Source organism: Rhinolophus hipposideros, assembly GCF_964194185.1.
Source record: "Rhinolophus hipposideros genome assembly, chromosome: 21".
NCBI lineage: Eukaryota > Metazoa > Chordata > Mammalia > Chiroptera > Rhinolophidae > Rhinolophus > Rhinolophus hipposideros.
This window is the reverse complement of record NC_138067.1, coordinates 21,141,667-21,161,557: the sequence shown is the minus strand read 5'-3', so window position 1 is coordinate 21,161,557 and position 19,891 is coordinate 21,141,667. Positions and strand designations below refer to the sequence as shown.

Sequence of the window (19,891 nt, the reverse complement as noted above, 5' to 3'; positions counted from 1 at the left end):
CACCTCTCCAGCCTCTTAGCATTCCCACTCCCACCCCACTCAACTTCAGCCCCACTTGCTGAATATGCTATTCTCTAAACCTAAAATGCCCTTCCCTTCCCATTCCCATTGTGTCTTGACTGTTACTTAGTCTCAGTTCAAATCCCATTTCCCTTGGAAATCAAGCCTTCCCTGACCACCCAGAATAAGGCAGGCCTCCCACTTACGTGCCATCACAGCATCTGTACTTTTTAGTACTTGGCACATTTGTGCTTATTTAATGGTGACAGTTTAAATATATCTTCTCTGGTCACCCCATGGAGCGAGAACTGTATCTATCTTGTTCAACATCATTATTCTCAGCTAAAGCACAGACCTGGCACAAAGGAAGCACACAGTAAACATTTGTTATTGATATAGTCCAAAGGCTCAAGCCCCAACTCCAGAGTAGAACCCTTTATTTCTGTGCTACTGGAGGTAGGATATGTACTATGGCTGGGATCCCTGACCATTGCCAGGCGCCCTTCTCTGCTTTGCCCTGACCCTGATCATCACTATTTCCCAAAATGAACACTTTATATGGCTTCTCTCATTCAGATAGGAAAATGGTCCCACGATGGGCAGAGTGATAGCTGGGGATTACATTGCTCTTGGCAATATGCACTGTTTCCACTTCTCCCTAGGCTCAGAAAGCAGACTTTTCACTAGGAATGAATAAAGACTTAGTCTAAAGAAATACGAAATTAGGAGATGTGTCACAGAAATGCTGGCCCCAAATGTTGGGTCATAAACCGGTTGCCTAATTTTACAGATAAGAAAATAAGGCCTCCTAAATAACCACAAAGCTTCTACTCCTATGAGTGCTAGGACAGGCACACACCAAGTTTCAAAAGCTCTAAGGAAGGCCTGCAGCAGAGACAACACATCTGTCAACCTCTGTTCTTCCCTTCTTATGCAGTATCAGAATCTCTAGCAAGCCAGTCCAGAAAAAAGTACCACGCTTCTCGGCCCCCTTTAAAGCAAAGTGTGGCTATGTGACCAATTTCTGGCAAATAGGCTATAGGAAAAAGTGATACCATGTCCTTAAAGAGAAGGGACACGCCCTACTTGACCCAGTACCCACATCAACTATGTGGAATGCTGACAAGGGGGTGAGCATCTTGGACCACATGATGTGGCCCCTGGGGATGACAGAGCAGCTAGCAGTCACAGAGCTACTATTATCAGCCCTAGACTGCTTACATTCAGATGATACATGAGTGAGAAATAACCTTGCATTATAACTAAACCGTATTGACTTGGGTTCTTCAAATCAATACCCAAAACCATATCCTAATACCCCTAGGAATGAGATGATAGGAAAATCACACAACATACTTAAAACTTCAGTGTTTTGGAAGTTCATCTCTATGCTGGGTCTGCAACATTTCCTCTCACTCAGCTCTAAGACTTCTTCTCCTGTACCTTCTGTACCCACAAGTCCAGGGCCTCCCTTAAACTCTTCCTCCTTGTCCTCCAGGGAAAACTGACAAATCTCCTCATGTTAAAAAATCTTTTCTGGTGTTTCCAGTTTTAAGATGATAAGAGTAAAAAATTGTCCTGCTTCTCCTCTTGAAAATTGTGGGAAAACAGTAAGTCAGGTTGGGGTTCATTCCAGAATTTAAAGAATGTTTCAATATTATAAAATCTTCCTTATTGATATTGTGAATTAAATTATCAGACCACTCAACCTACTATGTGGAGATATATACTTGGGCAGGGAGATCTTATTCACAAAAGCAACAAAAGAACCAAAAATATTTAGGAATAAAATTAATAATAAACATTTAAGACATTTAGATGAAGAAAAATCAACAACAAAAACTTCTATAAATGGAAAGACACAGATAATTGTTCAACAGGAAGAGTATTCATCTTGATTTAAACTGTAAGTCCAATTTCAAAAAAAAATTATTTTTAAATTAAAAAAAAATTTATTGGGGAATATTGAGGAACAGTGTGTTTTTCCAGGACCCATCAGCGCCAAGTCAAGTCGTTGTTTTCACTCTAGTTGTGGAGGGCGCAGCTCACTGGCCCGTGTGGGAATCGAACCGGTGACCTTGGAGTTACGAGCACTGCGCTGTAACCCAGAGCCAACCAGCCGCCCCGAATTTCAAACAATTTTTAAAAAGGAGAATACAGTGGGAGGAATTGGTCTACTCAAATAGAGCACCAATAGGATTTGTTTTGGAACTTGTGAAAATGATTCTAAAGTTTATCTAGAAATAAAATGTTATATAAGTTACTACTAAAACATAAGAATGCAAAATGATTAAAAGTTAAAGAATGGAAAGATATACAAATATTAAGTGAAAGGAAAAATGGCATAGCTATATATTATAGCAATGATTTTAAGACAAAAATATTAGGCAGGATCCCACTTCAGGCAATGTAGTTAGTGATTGATATAAACTCATATCTAGAAATTTAGGATATAATTTACATCACTTTATATACTTAGCTCACAGGAAAGTATACCCAGTTAACAAAAATGAACAAAAAACTAAAACCAGAGGTTAGCTGAGGTGATGCTTTGTCCAATATGAGTGGGGATGATGGAAATTTGAAGACCTTGATGTATGAGGAGGAATATTAAAGAAGCCTGTATGAAGCAAGTAGAAACTGGGGCTTTTCACACACACATCCACCCAAATGCTTGGACCCACGAAAGGATAAATTAGAAAATCTTCCCACTGGCAAAGGAAGGTAACAAAAAATGGCCCTTGCATAGGTTTTAGAGTAGTAGTGGGACGTCTCCCTAATTTACAATTATAGTCTATATCACTGAATACAGTTTAAAATGAATACTACCTACTTAGGCCATAATCTAGGAAATTAAAAAGTGATCCTGGTAAACTTCTGAAAGTCACTAAAGAATTTGGAGACTGTTCTCTCAACCTGTTTCCCTCACTGTTGCCTATTCCCCATCTACCTCACTTTCAGTGAAGTCAAGCACAGCCTCCTGATCGTGACTACACCCCAATATTCTCCACTACCCCTAAGGAGTTAATCAGTCTCCGCAAACAACCCCACTCTTGCTACTGAGACAGTTGTCACAGACCTTACCACCAATCTCTATAGGGCAATACTGATGATGGCTAGAATATGGGCTCTGAAATCAGACTGCCTGTGTTTCAATCCCTACTTTGCTACTCCCTGTGACTTTGGGTGACCTAATTAATCCACTTCCTCAATTGTGACAATGAGTTCATTACAGTACCTACTTCATAAAGTTGTATTAAATGTGTGCAGTGATTAGGAAAGTGTCTGGCATATGCCAAGCACTAACACTGCTGCTGTGATGATCACTTATTAAAGGACAGTTATAACTGATGCAACAACATGTGAAACTAAGTCCCTGAACCTGGTTTACTCTATTTTTTTTGAGTGACTCAGATTTTCTGGCCTTAAAATGATTCCCCTAGAAATGCCTAACAACAGTAGACAATAAATTACAGTATATTCATGTAATGGAATACCACACAGCAATGAGAACGAACCCATGCCGATGATTCCCTTTATGTAAAAATTCATGGTGGTAACATAAGTCCGAATAGAGGTTACCATGAAAGAGAAGTAATGACTGGAATAGGGTACAGGGAGGCCTCCAGGGTACTGTTACGTTCTATTTCCTGATCTTCATGATTATAAGGCTATGTTCTTTGTAAAATTCAAGCTGTACAACTATGACTTGTGTTTTTGTCTATTATACTTCAATTTTTAAAAAGTTTACTTACAAAGTGATCCCCCACCCTATTATTCATTGGTCAGTCAAAGTATATAATACAACTGCTGGTTCAGCCAACTGCTGGCAAGTAAGGGAGAGGTGGTGAAGCCACAGGTGCTAGACTTCTGGAAGCAGTCCAAGGTTCGGCTGCTTGTCGCTCATGAGACTATTGAGAGAAAACGGTGGTGGAAAGAAAAGCAGATTTATTCAAAAAGCCAGCATTTAGGGAAGGCAGTGGACTTCTGTCTGAAAACCTACCTTCCCCGTTGTAAAGACAGTCAGGTTTTATAGGCACAAGGAGAAAAACAAAGAAAAGGTGGGTTGATGAGGCAAATTCCTGGGTGATGGGGTCTGAGGAAGAAAAAAAGAGCTTTCCAGAGCCTGGTTTCTTTCAGAGATAAGGTTATCTCAGTCCTTGCTAAAGGAGGGAATCTCTTGTTAAATGAAGCAGATGTTCCAGGGCTATAACTTCTTTCAAGGCAATGTCCTGGGCGATATACAGATTTATGAGGTATGCCTCCAGTCTTGAGAAAACAGAATCATTAAAGCCAGTTGTTCTGCAAATTGGCAAGGTACACACTCAGCCTTGAGTAAACAGTCATTAATCCTGGTAGGAGGGGGAGGGAGAGTAAAGGAAAAGAGAAAAACATTTTTTTTTAAAGTTGTAAGCTAAATTACAGTGTTAAATAGAATTAAACTAAGTTATTAACCGCTGAAAGTAGAAACTACAGTGTCACCGTTACACAGGTAAAGTCTGAAATTAGGTAGGGTAACTGCCATATTTGTTGGCAACAGAAGAGCACACGGGAGAACAGGGTGCACGTTAAATTCATTATACTAAGAAATGTGCCAGCTCTTTGTTTTCCTACTGAGACATCTCAGCACTCTCTTATGACTGAGAACTAGAACATTTCCTTGGCCCACTAATCAGATCTAAGCGCAGGGTGGGCATGCTGTTCTAGACAAACTGGTAAACACTGCACTGGAAAAGCTACAATAGCCTGTCATTTACCAGTTTAATGCCTAGTATAGCATCCATTCCAAATAAAAACTGAGATTTAGTGATGGCTTTTGGTTTCACAGTTCAGACTTTTGTTAAGAATGGATTTGCTCACAGTTCTGTAGGAAAATTAAAATGTTTGTCTCACAGCTTAAGTTGTTAGAATTTCTATCCACTGGTGTAGCCCTGAAGTATCCTGAACTCTCAAGTGTTCCAATGGGTTTCCCATTCTTGCTACAATCACAGGGGCTGCTGGGACTATAGATGAAGATATTCCCACACTTCAAGCACACAAAACATTTCTCCTTCATAAGGTTTATCATCCCTGAAGACTATTAAAATAATTGTCACACTGATAAAGCTCTGTTCCAAGGAAAGAAAAGCTAACTCCAACTTGCTTGAGCAAAAAAGCAAAACAAAAAGTGGAATTTATTGGTTACTGAAATTCAAAAACCCAGATGTATTTCTAGCTTCAGATAGGTTTAATGTAGTTGTTCAAATAGAATCATCAAGGTTGATTGTTCTTCAACTTTGATTTCTCTCCTGCTGTGTGGACTTTACTCTCAGCGTCCACAAGAATCCAGGAGTTCCTCTCAGCTTTAAAACTAAGGAACAAAAAAAGAGTATTTCTTTCTGTTAACTCTGGCTACATCCTGGTACTCTAAGTGGACCACCTTGGATCATCTACTGACATCTGAACCAAAAGCTATGGCTTGGGGTAAAGAATCTGCAGTGGAGTCAGGCCTGTGTCACATATTCCACTTCTGAGAAGATGGAATCCAACGGGAAATTTAGTGTAATGACAATTAAGTTCATGAATTCATCCTAGAAGGAGTGCTACATACCTCAATGCTGAATATCACTATGGTCACCTTTGAAGTACTTGCCTTGGGAAGCTATAGACCACCACCAGTGCCTAGTCCACCCTTCAAAGCGATTTTGGAGCTCTTCTATTGGAAAGGCCATCACAGCTGTCATCATATTACCCTTGATATCCTGCATGTCATCAAAATGTCTTCCTTTCAATATTTCCTTTCTCTTCGGATAAAGAAGTCATTGGTGGCCAGATCAGGTCAGTAGGGAGGGTGTTCCAATACAGTCATTTGTTTACTGGCTAAAAACTCTCTCATAGACAGTACCATGTGAGCTGGTGCATTGTCGTGATGCAAAAACCATGCATGAACTGTTGGTGAAAAGTTCAGGTCATTTTGTCTAACTTTTTCATGCAGACTTTTCAGTACTTCCAATTTGATTTGGACTGATGGAATTTTTTTGGTCGTGGAGAACTGGCTGACTTCCATCGTGCACTTTGATGCTTTGTTTCAGGGGGTATTGGTACACCCATGTTTCATCACCAGTGATAACATGGCCAAAAAAATCATCTTGCCTCTCGAAAAGGTCTTGGCAAACTTTGATTACTCTCCTTTGCTTCTGTTCACTGGTGAGCTCCTTCAGGACCATTTTTGCATGCACTTTTCTCATGCCAAGTTTTTTAGTTAAGATTTTCCTAACTGTTTCTCTATTGATGTTTACCTGGTCTGCTATGCTTCTCACAGTCAGCCGACAATTTTGATGCACAACTCAATGAATTTTTGCAATGTTTTCATCAGTTCTGCTCGTTGCTGGCCCCCTTGACCTCTCTTCATCAGTGACGCGTTCTCTCCCCTCAGAAAAACATTTAATCCATTTGTACACTGCCATTTTCTTCATGGCATTATCCCCACAAACTTGGACTAAGATGTCCCACTCTTGCCAAGTTTAACAAGAAATTTAATGTTTGTTTGTTCCTCTAATTCAAGCTCAGACATTCTTGTGACAGCACACAAAAACATGCAACAATGAACGCCACTCAGCAAGACAACACCACACATTGACACGAACACAGCTGTGAGACACTGATATACCACTGTTGTGAAACCTTACCGAGCTGTTTGTACAGTGCTGCCAACGTAAGCGCATGGTGCCAAGTTCGCAAATGTAATTGTGAGACCTCGTATTACCAGGAAAAGAGGGTGAAAAATTCAAGGAGACCAAAACAACAAATGTCCACCACAGTTTTCTCCAGGGCGGACATGCTCATGATCACCTAGCTTGGAAGAAGTCCAAAAGGTTTTTTTCAAGGTTGACACACACAGGATTTCTCTCCAGTATAGATTCTTTGGTGATGAAGATTTCTTTTGCTAGTGAAGAATTTTCCACACTCATCACATACACAGAAAGACTCCTGAATATGAATCCTTACATGCTTTTTAAATTGTTCCTGAGCACTAACAGCTTTCCCACAATCTACACAAAGTGTTTCTTCTTGTTGTGGACTCTCTAGTGCTGAGTTAGTTTTGTATGAAAATTGAAGGCTTGTCCACGTATATTACAAGAATAAGGCTTTTTACCCAGTGTGAATACACTGGCGTTGGCTAACAGGGCAAGTCCTACTGAAGCTTTTGCTATATTCATTCGTAGTGTTTTTCTCCATTGTGGATCCTCTGATGCTGATGTAATGTTGACTTAACAGCAAAAGCTTTTCCACACTTATTACCCTTGTTTCTCCCTAAGATGGATTCTCTAATGTATCCAATACATAACTGCTGATGAAGCCATTTCCAAACTCCTTGCAGTGACAAGGTCTGTCCCCACTATGGATTCTCTGATGCCTGATCAGATATGCATTATAATTGAAGGCTCTCTCCCACACCTCATACTAATAGGGTTTCTCTCCATTGTGATCCTCTGATGCTAATGTAATTTTGACTTAACAGCAAAAGCTTTTCCACACTCACTACATTCGTAAGGTTACTCCGTAGTGTGGATTCTCTGATGCTGATGTAATGTTGACTTAACAGCAAAAGCTTTTCCACACTCATTACACTTGTAAGGTTTCTCCTCAGTGTGGATTCTCTGATGTTTAACCAAATCAGAACTACTGGTGAAGCCATTCCCACACTCCTTGCAGTGATAGGGTCTGTCCCCACCGTGGATTCTCTGATGCCTGATCAGATTTGCGTGATCACTGAAAGCTCTCCCACACACCTCACACTGATGGGGTTTCTCTCCATTGTGGATCCTCTGATGCCTGATCAGATTTGCATTATCCCTGAAGGCTCTCCCACACACCTCGCACTGATGGGGTTTCTCTCCATTGTGGATTCTCTGATGCCTGATCAGATTTGCATTATTACTGAAGGCTCTCCCACACACCTCACACTGATAGGGTTTCTCTCCATTGTGGATCCTCTGATGCTGATGTAATACTGACTTAACAGCAAAAGCTTTTCCACACTCATTACACTTGTAAGGTCTCTCCCCAGTGTGGGTTCTCTGATGTTTAACCAAATCAGAACTACTGGTGAAGCCATTTCCACACTCCTTGCAGTGATAGGGTCTGTCTCCACTGTGGATCCTCTGATGCCTGATCAGATTTGCATGATCACTGAAGGCTCTTCCACACTCCACACACTGATAGGGTTTCTCTCCATTGTGGATCCTCTGATGCTGATATAATGTTGACTTAACAGCAAAAACTTTTCCACACTCATTACATTTGTAAGGTTTCTCCCCTGTGTGGATTCTCTGATGTTTAAGCAAATCAGAACTACTGGTGAAGCCATTCCCACACTCCTTACAGTGATAGGGTCTGTCCCCACTGTGGATTCTCTGATGTCTCATCAGATATGCATTATCACTGAAGGCTCTCCCACACACCTCACACTGATAGGGTTTCTCTCCATTGTGGATCCTCTGATGCTGATGTAACTTTGACTTAACAGCAAAAGCTTTTCCACACTCATTACACTTGTAAGGTCTCTCCCCAGTGTGGGTTCTCTGATGTTTAACCAAATTAGAACTACTGGTGAAGCCATTTCCACACTCCTTGCAGTGATAGGGTCTGTCCCCACTGTGGATCCTCTGATGCCTGATCAGATTTGCATGATCACTGAAGGCTCTTCCACACTCCACACACTGATAGGGTTTCTCTCCATTGTGGATCCTCTGATGCTGATGTAATGTTGACTTAACAGCAAAAGCTTTTCCACACTCATTACATTTGTAAGGTTTCTCCCCTGTGTGGGTTCTCTGATGTTTAACCAAACCAGAACTACTGGTGAAGTCATTCCCACACTCCTTACAGTGATAGGGTCTGTCCCCATTGTGGATTCTCTGATGTCTCATCAGATGTGCATTATCACTGAAAGCTCTCCCACACACCTCACACTGATAGGGTTTCTCTCCATTGTGGATCCTCTGATGCTGATGTAATTTTGACTTAACAGCAAAAGCTTTTCCACATTCATTACACTTGTAAGGTCTCTCCCCAGTGTGGGTTCTCTGATGTTTAACCAAATCAGAACTACTGGTGAAGCCATTTCCACACTCGTTGCAGTGATAGGGTCTGTCCCCACTGTGGATCCTCTGGTGCCTGATCAGATTTGCATGATCACTGAAGGCTCTTCCACACTCCACACACCGATAGGGTTTCTCTCCATTGTGAATCCTCTGATGCTGACGTAATGTGGACTTAACAGCAAAAGCTTTTCCACACTCATTACATTTGTAAGGTTTCTCCCCTGTGTGGATTCTCTGATGTTTAACCAAATCAGAACTACTGGTGAAGCCATTCCCACACTCCTCGCAGTGATAGGGTCTGTCCCCACTGTGGATTCTCTGATGCCTGATCAGATTTGCATGATCACTGAAGGCTCTCCCACACACCTCACACTGATGGGGTTTCTCTCCATTGTGGATCCTCTGATGTCTGATCAGATATGCATTATCACTGAAGGCTCTCCCACATTCCTCACACTGGTGGGGTTTCTCTCCATTGTGGATCCTCTGATGCCTGATCAGATATGCATTATCCCTAAAGGCTCTCCCACACACCTCACACTGATGGGGTTTCTCTCCCCTGTGGATCCTCTGATGCCTGATCAGATTTGCATTATCACTGAAGGCTCTCCCACACACCTCACACTGATAGGGTTTCTCTCCATTGTGGATCCTCTGATGCTGACGTAATGTTGATTTAATAGCAAAAGCTTTTCCACACTCATTACACTTGTAAGGTCTCTCCCCAGTGTGGATTCTCTGATGTTTAACCAAATCAGAACTGCTGGTGAAGCCATTTCCACACTCCTCGCAGTGATAGGGTCTGTCCCCACTGTGGATCCTCTGATGCCTGATCAGATGTGCATTATCACTGAAGGCTCTCCCACACTCCTCGCACTGATGGGGTTTCTCTCCATTGTGGATCCTCTGATGTCTAATTAATGAGAAATTGGCAGTAAAGGATTTCCCGCACTCCACACATGAATAGGATTTCTCTCCACTGTGGATCCTCTGATGCTGACGTAATGTTGACTTAACAGCAAAAGCTTTTCCACACTCATTACACTTGTAAGGCTTCTCTGCTGTGTGGATTCTCTGATGCATAACAAACTCAGAACTACTGGTGAAATCATTTCCACAGTCCTTGCAGTGATAGGGTCTGTCCCCACTGTGGATTCTCTGATGCCTGATCAGGTTTGTATTATCACTGAAGGCTCTCCCACACTCCTCACACTGATAGGGTTTCTCTCCATTGTGGATCCTCTGATGCCAAATTAATGAGGAATTACCAGTAAAAGCTTTTCCACACTCATTACACTCAAAGGGTTTGTCCCCAGTGTGAATTCTCTCATGTATAACATAGCAAGAAAATGAGCTGAAGCATTTCCCACACTCTTCACATCTGAAGGGTTTCCTATCACAGATTTCTGGAACCTTTCCTCTAGCATTTTTGACTGTGGAAATTTCCTGGTGCTTCTTCAGTTTATATGTTTCTAGGAAGCTGGTTCTCTGAAGAACACTCTTCTGCAGACCATGTGACATCACATCTGTGTTTTCAGAAACTCCCTGTGTTGATGTAGACCCATTGTCAGTGTTGGCCTCAGTATCTGATGTAACAAACAGAAAACAGAAGTTCCACCTGAGAATTATACTAGAAAATAAGGAGCATCAAATATTATAGGGCTTTTGGAGATTTCTACTTCAACTACCACATGGGCCTACTAGCAAGACAAAGCTATTGAAAGAAAGTGCCAAATATCACACAGGCAGAGAATAGTTCAGGTGAAACAGGGTATCTGTATACATCATACATCAGCTTGCTTCCTAAGCTTTTCCAGATTCTATATTTTTGAACCTTATGGTACTTACAGGCTTACAAAGTACCAAAGGAAGTACAGGCTCTGAAAGCAAGTGATGACACAGGCTGGCAAGACTTAAAGTCTGAAAGTAAACCTGAAGTGTCAGATTGCAAAGGCAATGAATGAATTGTTTTTAAAAATTCATACCCTGTAGATGTCCTAAAAGACTGGAGACACTGAGTATTAAGGGCACTAAGCCATGGCAAGACAGAAAGAAAAGAAAATCACAGATGCACTTAGAGGACATCACCCCCAGAGGTTCTTAACTGCAGGTCCACAGATGGAGTGAACACCCTAAAACTGTTGGCAACTGCGGTCTCATCATCTGCCTCTCAAAAAAGTCTGAATCTCAAACATGCAGAAACTACTGTCCTAGACTCTCTGCCTATTTGGAAAGGGTAGAACCCAGTTTACTTAGCTATACCAAGACTACAGAGTATTCCTTTTAATGTTAGCAAAAAGGAGACAAACAGCCACTTGTAAAATGGCATTTGTGTTCCTAAAGACTGGATGACATTTGGTTTTTAAAAAAATTTTTTATTGAGGAAAAGTGTTTTTCCAGGACCCATCAGCTCCAAGTCAAGTCGTTGTTTTCAATCTAGTTGTGGAGGGTGCAGCTCACTGGCCCATGTGGGAATTGAAGCAGAGACGTTGGTGTCATGAGCACTGCACTCTAACCAACTGAGCTCACTGGTGGCCCTACCTAAGTTTTAAAGTTAATCTATTTTATGTAAAATGTTTGACTAATTTTGTTTTAACATTAACTTGGGTTTTCTGGTATTCATCTGCTAGTTAATCGATTTCATCCTTTGATTGTGAGTTACACAAGTGAAGGCCTTCAGGAGATCTGAAACTAGAGTAAACAGGGTAACCAAAAGTCTGAAAAAGAATGAGCAAGACAATTTAGAACCTGGTGAACTGTTCTCACACCCTGCCTCTTCCTTGCTAGTACGGTGTTCAATGTTATAAAATCAAGACTGAGCAACAATGACCAAAACACTCTTATTTTCCCTGCTGCCCCATACTATGCCATTCGTCTTGATCAGGATTTCCACAGTTCTTCCAAGCAACCTCCACCTTCCAAGTTCTCCAGTGATCATCACCTCCTTCCTGTTGAAAGAATAAAGCTGCCCTACGTGCAAAAGAATGAAACTGGACTGCTGTCTGTCACCATGTACCAAAATTAATTCAAAATGGATCAAAGACTTAAGCATAAGACCTGACACGATAAATTGCATTGAAGAAAACATGGGTACTAAACTTATGGACCTTGGGTTCAAAGAGCATTTTATGAATTTGACTCCAAAGGCAATGGAAGTAAAAACTAAAATAAACGAATGGGATTATATGAAACTGAAAAGCTTCTGCACAGCAAAAGAAACTATTGACAAAATGATGAGGCGACCAACTGAATGGAAGATTTTTGCAGGCGGTGCCTCTGATGGGGGGCTGGTATCCAGGATGTACAGGGAACTCATGAGGCTCAACAACAAAAAAGCAAACAATCTAATTGAAGGATGGACAAAGGACCTGAGGAGACATTTCTCCAAAGAGGGTATGCGAATGGCAAATAGACGTATGAAAAAATGCTCGGCATCGCTAATCATCAGAGAAATGCAAGTGAAAACGACGGTGGGATGTCACCTCACCCCAGTCAGAATGGCTTTCTTCAACAAGACAAATGGTGATTGGTGTTGGAGAGGCTGTGGAGAGAGAGGAACCCTCGTGCACTGTTGGTGGGAATGCAGACTGGTGCAGCCGCTGTGGAGGGCAGTGTGGAGGTTCCTCGGGAAATTACGAATAGAATTACCATATGGCCCAGCAATCACTCTCCTAGGTATCTACCCAGAAAATCTGAAAACATTTCTCTATGGAGACACATGTGCTCCAATGTTCATTGCAGCTTTGTTTGCGGTGGCCGGGACATGGGGGCAACCAAGGTGTCCTTCGATGGATGAATGGATGGAGAAGTTGTGGTATATATACACAATGGAATACTATTCGGCGTTAAGGAAAGATGATATAGGAGCATTTGTGACAACATGGATGGATCTTGAGAGTATAATGCTGGGTGAAATAGGTCAGACAGAAAAAGCAGGGAACCCTGTGATTTCACTGATATGTGGTATATAAGCCGGAAACAGCAAAAGAACAAGACAAGCAGGTGGGAAGGAAAAACTCATAGACACAGACAGTGGTTTGGTGGTTACCAGAGGGTAGGGGGGTGGGGGGTGCGTGATGAGGGTAAGAGGAATCAGGTGTATGGTGATGGAGGGGGAACTGACTCTGGGTGGTGAGCACAGTGGGATTTATAGATGATGTGGTGCAGAGTTGTACACCTGAAATCTATGTAAATTTGCTGACAATTGTCACCCCAATAAATTTAATAATTAAAAAAAAAGAATAAAGCTGCCCAGATGCAATGCTTTCAACTTCCTTCCCTTCCTCTTCTATATCCTCTTATCCCAAGCCACCCTCACATTTCTAAATCATCCTTGATGCCATTGTATCCCTTATCGATATATTGCTCTGTCAACTGTATCATCACTTTTCTTTTTTTAAATTAAAATTTCCTGGGGTGACAATGGTTAATAAAATTACATAGGTTTCAAGTCTACAAATTCTAAACACATCATCTATGTATCATATTGTGTGCTTACTATTCAGAGTCAGTTCTCCTTATATCACCATGTATTTGACCCCCTTTACCCTCTTCTACAACCCCAACCCCCTTACCCTCTGGTAACCACTAAACTGTTGTCTCTGTCTATGAGTTTTTGTTTATTTGTTTGTCTTGTTCCTTTGTTGCTTTCAGTTTTATATCCCACATGAGTGAAGTCATATGGTTCTCAACTTTTTCTGTCTGACTTATTTCAATAATAATTTCAAGATCCATCCATGTTGTCATAAATGGCAGTATTTCATCTTTTCTTATGGTAGAGTAGTATTCTATTGTGTATACATACGACGTCTTGTATTGTCCCTTTTCTTCTTGTTCAACCTCCTTTAGATCCTGAAATCCACTTGGGTTTAACGAGCATCCCTTTACATCCAATATTTCTTATACTATGTTTTATAAAACTGGCTATTCATTAGTTGTGAAATACACTAGTGTTTTTAAATTGAAATACACTAGTCTGTATTAGGATAGGGTAGGGTCGAGTAGGAGAGAATTCACACACATTGTAGTGCTAAGGGTAAATTATGTTTCCTGATACTCTAATTTCAGAGTACATATGAGTATGCAGGGTTTTGATGCAAAATGTAATAACTACTGAGGCTCATAATCAAAGAAGAGTTTGAAAAACACTTGTATTATTTACTATATTTTCTTTCATTTCTGAACTAATCAAAATAAGAAGCTAACGTGCTGCCTCAATTTTATGATCTCTCATTTACTCCCTTCTCTGCAAACCATCTACCCTGAAACTCCTACCCTTGGCTTCAGTTTCACTGTTCCCTCCTGGTGACCCCGTTCTATCCGTCTACTTTCTCTTCCCTCTCTTAAAATTAAATATCCCTCAATATGTAAGATTCAGCCCTCCTTTTTACTCTCTAGGGGGGTCATTTCAACTAAAACCCTGTAGAGTACACTTCATCTCTACCTGTAGTCCGACATTTATCTCAGACTATACTTGCCTTCTCAATGGCCTGATCTAGCCATCCACTTACATATTCTAAAGATACCTTAGACTCTGTGCTCAGATCTGAATTCATATGAATTAAAAAAGCTCTTCTTATGTCATGACTTCCCAATGTTATCTGACTCAACTCTCCCCTTTTATGGCCAAGTTTTATAAGACTTGATCAATTCTAGCTCCACACACTCTTTCCCTCTTCTATTTCTGCATTACCACTATCCCCTACTCAATTCATTCACTCAAAAGTTAATGCCTGACACGTAGTAATAGTTTAACAGGATTTTAGATCTTCAATTTCCTTCATGCCAATCAAATCATATATAAAATCACAAATAAAATAGCAATTACAGGCCTATATCTCCACTGGCAAAGTCACTTTGGCAGTGGTGACTGCTCCTGCTCCTCATTATGTTTTGCCTGCTCTCTCATTTCCTGTTCCCATGCTATAAGTTCTATAGGATAGAGCCCTTAGGTCCACCACAAAGTTGGCATTCTACGTATCGCACAATGCACAGTGGGTTAAGACACACCAACTACATTCATCTACACCACTGGCTAGTTAAGGGGATTGGGATATACCACAGACTCTGCCAGCTCCAGATTCTAGGAAGTCTTGCTTCAGCTTTGAGTCCTACGCCTCATATTCTTGCACTGCTTACTAGAAAAGACAGAATACCTGCAGGTGGGCTCCAGAAGAAATATCCATTTTTAAATATGCTCATTTTTAAATATTCTCTTGCACATTAAACTGCAAAGTTCTTCATAATGATTTACTGGATCCTCTATTCCCTTCCTTTGGCCAGATAGTCTACCTTCTTTTTCTCCACATGATATCCATTGTAATCTGTGAAATTTGGGACAGATGGCCTACTCCTGAAGTACTGTTACCTGAGCTTCTAAATGGGAATTCTTCTAACCTCTGCTTCTGCTGTGCACCTACAGCCCAGTGCCTATATACAAACAGCAGCACTTAACAAATCTTTTTTAGCTGTTTACATACGTCTTTATAACTTGTATCCTGCAGAGCATCTTAAACAAAACTTCGCACACAGTAAGTGTGGAAAACTGCTCCTGAATAAATCGATCCTGTCCAAGGACAGATGGTCACTGAGGTATGTAATGCTTAAACTCAAAAAGGAGCAATGGATTCAAGAACTGCATATGAGATGTATGAAGTGGAAATATGTTATCTTGACAAGAATTAAAACTGGTGGGAAAGGTTTCATATTTTACCTATTAGGAGAAATCATCTATTTTATTTAAATTCTTTCCAACATGGTTCATTTTAAAATACACTGTTCTGTAAAGCCCTACAGTTGCCAGTTACCTGCTTCACTAACCTTTATAGATGAGTGTGGTCCTCTCTGCAGGTGGGTCATCCTGTGCCTCCAGGCCCCAAGGCAAATCCCCTCTCTCCAGAAGTGAGATCAGGGCAGGTCTTGGAACTGGGTATCCTGAAAGCAGGTGAGAAAATGGTACCTTTCAGCCCTGATCAAAAGAAGGAAAACCCCAAGATCTCAGTAAGAATAAGATCCTCAGAAGAGGGCTCAGGACTTTGGAAAGCCATGCAGATTTTGATCAAGAAGAAACTGAGGGAATGGAATTCTGGTAACGACGGTAGAGTAAAGTAGGTAAATGCTGTGCTTGCCTTCTCTCACGATTACATCAAAATTACCACTAAACTACAAAACAACCATTGAGAATTGCCTGAAATCTTGCTGAACTGATGCCCTACAACTAAGGAAATACAGAAGAAACCACCTCGAGACTGGTAGGAAGGGCAGAGATGTGGAAAGGGCTGATTCCACATCCACATGTGACCACTAAAAATAAGGAAGGTTATCTTGGCTGTGGAGGTACCCCCAAAGGAGCAAGGGATCTCAGCCCCACACCAGGTTCCCTAGCCCAGGGTTCCAGTACTAGGGAGATAAGGTCCCACAATTTCTGGTTCTGAAAACCAGCAGATTGTGACTGAGTGAGGCAGAGAGCAGCTGGAGTCACAGGCGCTCCTCTCAAAGGGATGGCACAAGGACTTACCGACAGAATCACTGGATCTGAGCTGCAGCACTGGGGAAGGAGCAGGAGAAGTGACAGGGACATACAGGGGAAGTGAGTTATCTGGCTTCAGGACAAGGGTTGGAGCGGCAGCTTTCTCCCTGATGGAGGAGCTGGCGGAAGCCATTGTATCTTTGTTGAACCCTCGTGCAGACACAGGACGCCACCATATCTGAGTCTCCATCACATTGGCTAACACAATTCCTTTGCCACACCCTGATATAATTCTGATACCCTGCCCCATCCAACTTATGGGCATACCCAAACCACTTCCAGTGGTTTTTTTCTTACAAACTGCCTGCCTTGGCTCATGCCGCAGACTTTTCTACGGTCACTCAAAGGTTCAGGGAACCCAGACAAGCAGCATCTGGCTTGAGCATATCCTGTAACTCTGGCTGAGCAGCCCTAAACCCGGCACTAGCAGCAGCCAGTCTTGGTTCGTGGCTTAGCCTCCCGAGGTACTTCCAAGCATGGTGCAGGTGGCAGGCATCTGCGGATGGCTTTGTGGCTCCTGCCAGGTGGACCTGGGTAAGGCATGGGCTGTGGCTTAACTTGACCTGCAGTGAGTCCCTTCCCAGGTGGTCTAGGGGCTGGCGTGCCCAGTGATCAGCTTCAAAACGAGCTAGAGCATCACCCAGCCGCCTCCAAGGATGACACACCCAAAGGGCAGATTGAGCAGGCACCAGAACCCTGCTGAGGCAGATCCTGCTCTGTAGGGTCAGCCCCTACACAACTCCTCCACTGTAGTCATAGCCAGTCCTCTCAACCAATGAGCCCAAGGATCAATCCCTCTCATTGATGGGCAAACAGCAAGTAAAGCTCAACGGCAAACAGAGGGCACACAACCCACACAAAGGACACATCTGGAGTGTGTGGCTCAAGTGTCTAAGAAGATTGCACCATTGAGCCCCGCAGCACACCTAGTACATAAGGCCATTCTACTAAGACCAGGAGACACAGCAGCCCTATCTAATACATAGAAATAAATACAGGGAAGCAGCCAAAATAGGGAGACAAAAATACATGTCCCACAGACAATAATTTAGTGGTTACCAGAGGGCAAGGGGGTGGGGGGTGGGTGATGAGGGTAAAGGGGATCAAATATATGGTGATGGAAGGAGAACTGACTCTGGGTGGTGAACACACAATGGGATTTATAGATGATGTAATACAGAATTGTACACCTGAAATCTATGTAAATTTACTAACAATTGTCACCCCAATAAAATTAAAAAAAAAAAAAAAAAAAGAAACAAGTGGAAATTGTAAAACTACTAACCAATCACTATGTGCAAATTGTATGCCAGCCATATGCAAGGTGCTTTACATACACAGTATTACTTAATCATCTTAAAAACCATATCAGGTATATTTTATTATCTCTACATGATGGGGACAAGAGTTACTAACGTGTGTCTGTCATGCACCTTCTTCCTTTTTTTCCTTCTCCCCTATGTCACTTCTATTCATGAAAGGAGAAGCCTTGTAGGTTCTATTCCTGGATATTTTAAATAGGTAGAAAGAGACAGAACCTGAGAGGGAGGGGCCTATGTCAGAGAGGCTGTCAATCTACAGAATATTTATACACCTGAGAGAGGGAGGAAGTAGAGGAATAGGGACTGGGGCTGTAGATAGTGTTTGAGAGAGAGAGAGAGAGAGAGAGAGAGAGAGAGAGAGAGAGAGAGAGAGAGAGAGAGAGAGAAAGGGTCTTAAAATAGCTCCAGGTTAGATATAATTGAGGAGCAGAGAAAGAAAATTTGAAAAATGTCATTGTAGGTTATGAACTATTTCCTATTTGGTGTTCTTTGAAAGCACAAATAAATTAATTTTAAAATTAAAAAAAAAAAAAATACATGTCCCAAATAAAAGAACAGAGCAAAGCTCCAGAATAAGAACTAAACAAAATGGAGACAATCTGCCAGATGCAGAGCTCCAAACAATAGTTATAAGGATGCTCAATGATCTCAGGGAGAACTTCAACAAAGACAGGAGACATAAAAATGGAGATAAAAAATATAAAAAAGAACCAGTCAGAAATAAAGAATATAATAAGAAATGAAAAGTACATTACAGGGAATTGACAAATTAGATGAAGCAGACAATCAAATCAGCAATTTAGAAGATAAGATAGCAGAAAACACCCAAGCAGAACAGCAAAAAGATCAAAAGAATGAGGAGAGTTTAAGGGGCCTGTGGGACAACTTCAAGTGTACTAACATTCACATCATAAGGGTACCACAAGGAGAAAAGAGACAGCAAGGAACTGAAAACATGTGTGAAGAAACAATGACAGAAAACTTCCTTAACCTGGTGAAGGAAACAGATATAAAAGCACAGGAAATGCCGAGTGACAAACAAGATGAACCCAAAGAGGCCAACACCAAGGTACATCATAACTAAAATACCAAAGGTTAAAGACAAAGAGAGAATCTTAAAAGCAACAAAAGAAAAGCAGTTAGCTACTTACAAGGTAGTACCCATAAGACAATCAACTGGTTGCTCAAAAGGAACTCTGCAGGCCAGAAGGGACTGCCAGAACATATTCAAAGTGATGAAAAGAAAGGACCTACAACCAAGATTACACTACCCAACAAAGCTATCATTTAGAATCAAAGGACAGATAAAGAGTTTCCCAGATAAGAAAAAGCTAAAGGAGTTCATCACCACCAAACCAGTATTACAAGGAGTCTTAGAGGGACTGAAAAAACAAAAATCAAAAATATGAATAATAAAATGGCAATAACTACATACCTATCAACAATTACTTTCAATGTAAATGGATTCAATGCTCCAATCAAAAGACAGGGGGCTGAATGGATAAGAAAACAAGACGCTTACATATGCTGTCTACAAGAAACTCACTTCAGACCGAAAGACACACACAGACTGAAAGTAAAGGGATAGACAATATGTTAATATTTCATGAAAAAGGAAACAAACAGATATCTAGGGTAGCAATACTTATACCAGACAAAACAGACTTTAAAACAAGGCTATACCAAGAAACAAAGAAGGAACTAGTAATCTCACTTCTGAGTATTTATCCAAAGAAACTAAAAATGCTACTTTGAGGGGACATGTGTATCCATATGTTCACTGCAGCATTATTTACAACAGCCAAGATATGAAGGCAACCTGGGAGTCCCTGAATATGAATAAAGAAGAGGTGGTACATACCGTGTTTCCCCGAAAATAAGACCTAGCAGGACCATCAGCTCTAATGCGTCTTTTGGAGCAAAAATTAATATAAGACTGGTCTTATTTTACTATA

The 19,891-nt window shown here is 41.3% G+C and overlaps 1 protein-coding gene across 7 annotated transcripts in view; it reads right to left on the bottom strand.

Moving 5' to 3' along the window:
• Positions 1-1,781: 1,781 nt before the first annotated feature.
• LOC308489432 (uncharacterized protein) overlaps positions 1,782-19,891 on the bottom strand; it is a 36,189-nt gene continuing 18,079 nt past the window's right edge. For 3 of the 7 annotated variants that reach the window (XM_081030528.1, XM_081030529.1, XM_081030527.1), the window contains 2 exons: positions 15,906-16,019; positions 3,934-10,672 (listed from right to left, as the gene is read on the bottom strand). In XM_081030528.1, coding sequence (XP_080886654.1) covers positions 7,536-10,672; positions 15,906-16,019 — 3,251 coding nt within the window. In that variant the 3' untranslated portion in view covers positions 3,934-7,535. Of the gene's footprint in view, positions 10,673-15,892; positions 16,020-19,891 lie in introns of all 7 variants that reach the window. The other 4 variants (XM_081030531.1, XM_081030530.1, XR_013992096.1 and 1 more) reach the window with 3 other exon arrangements.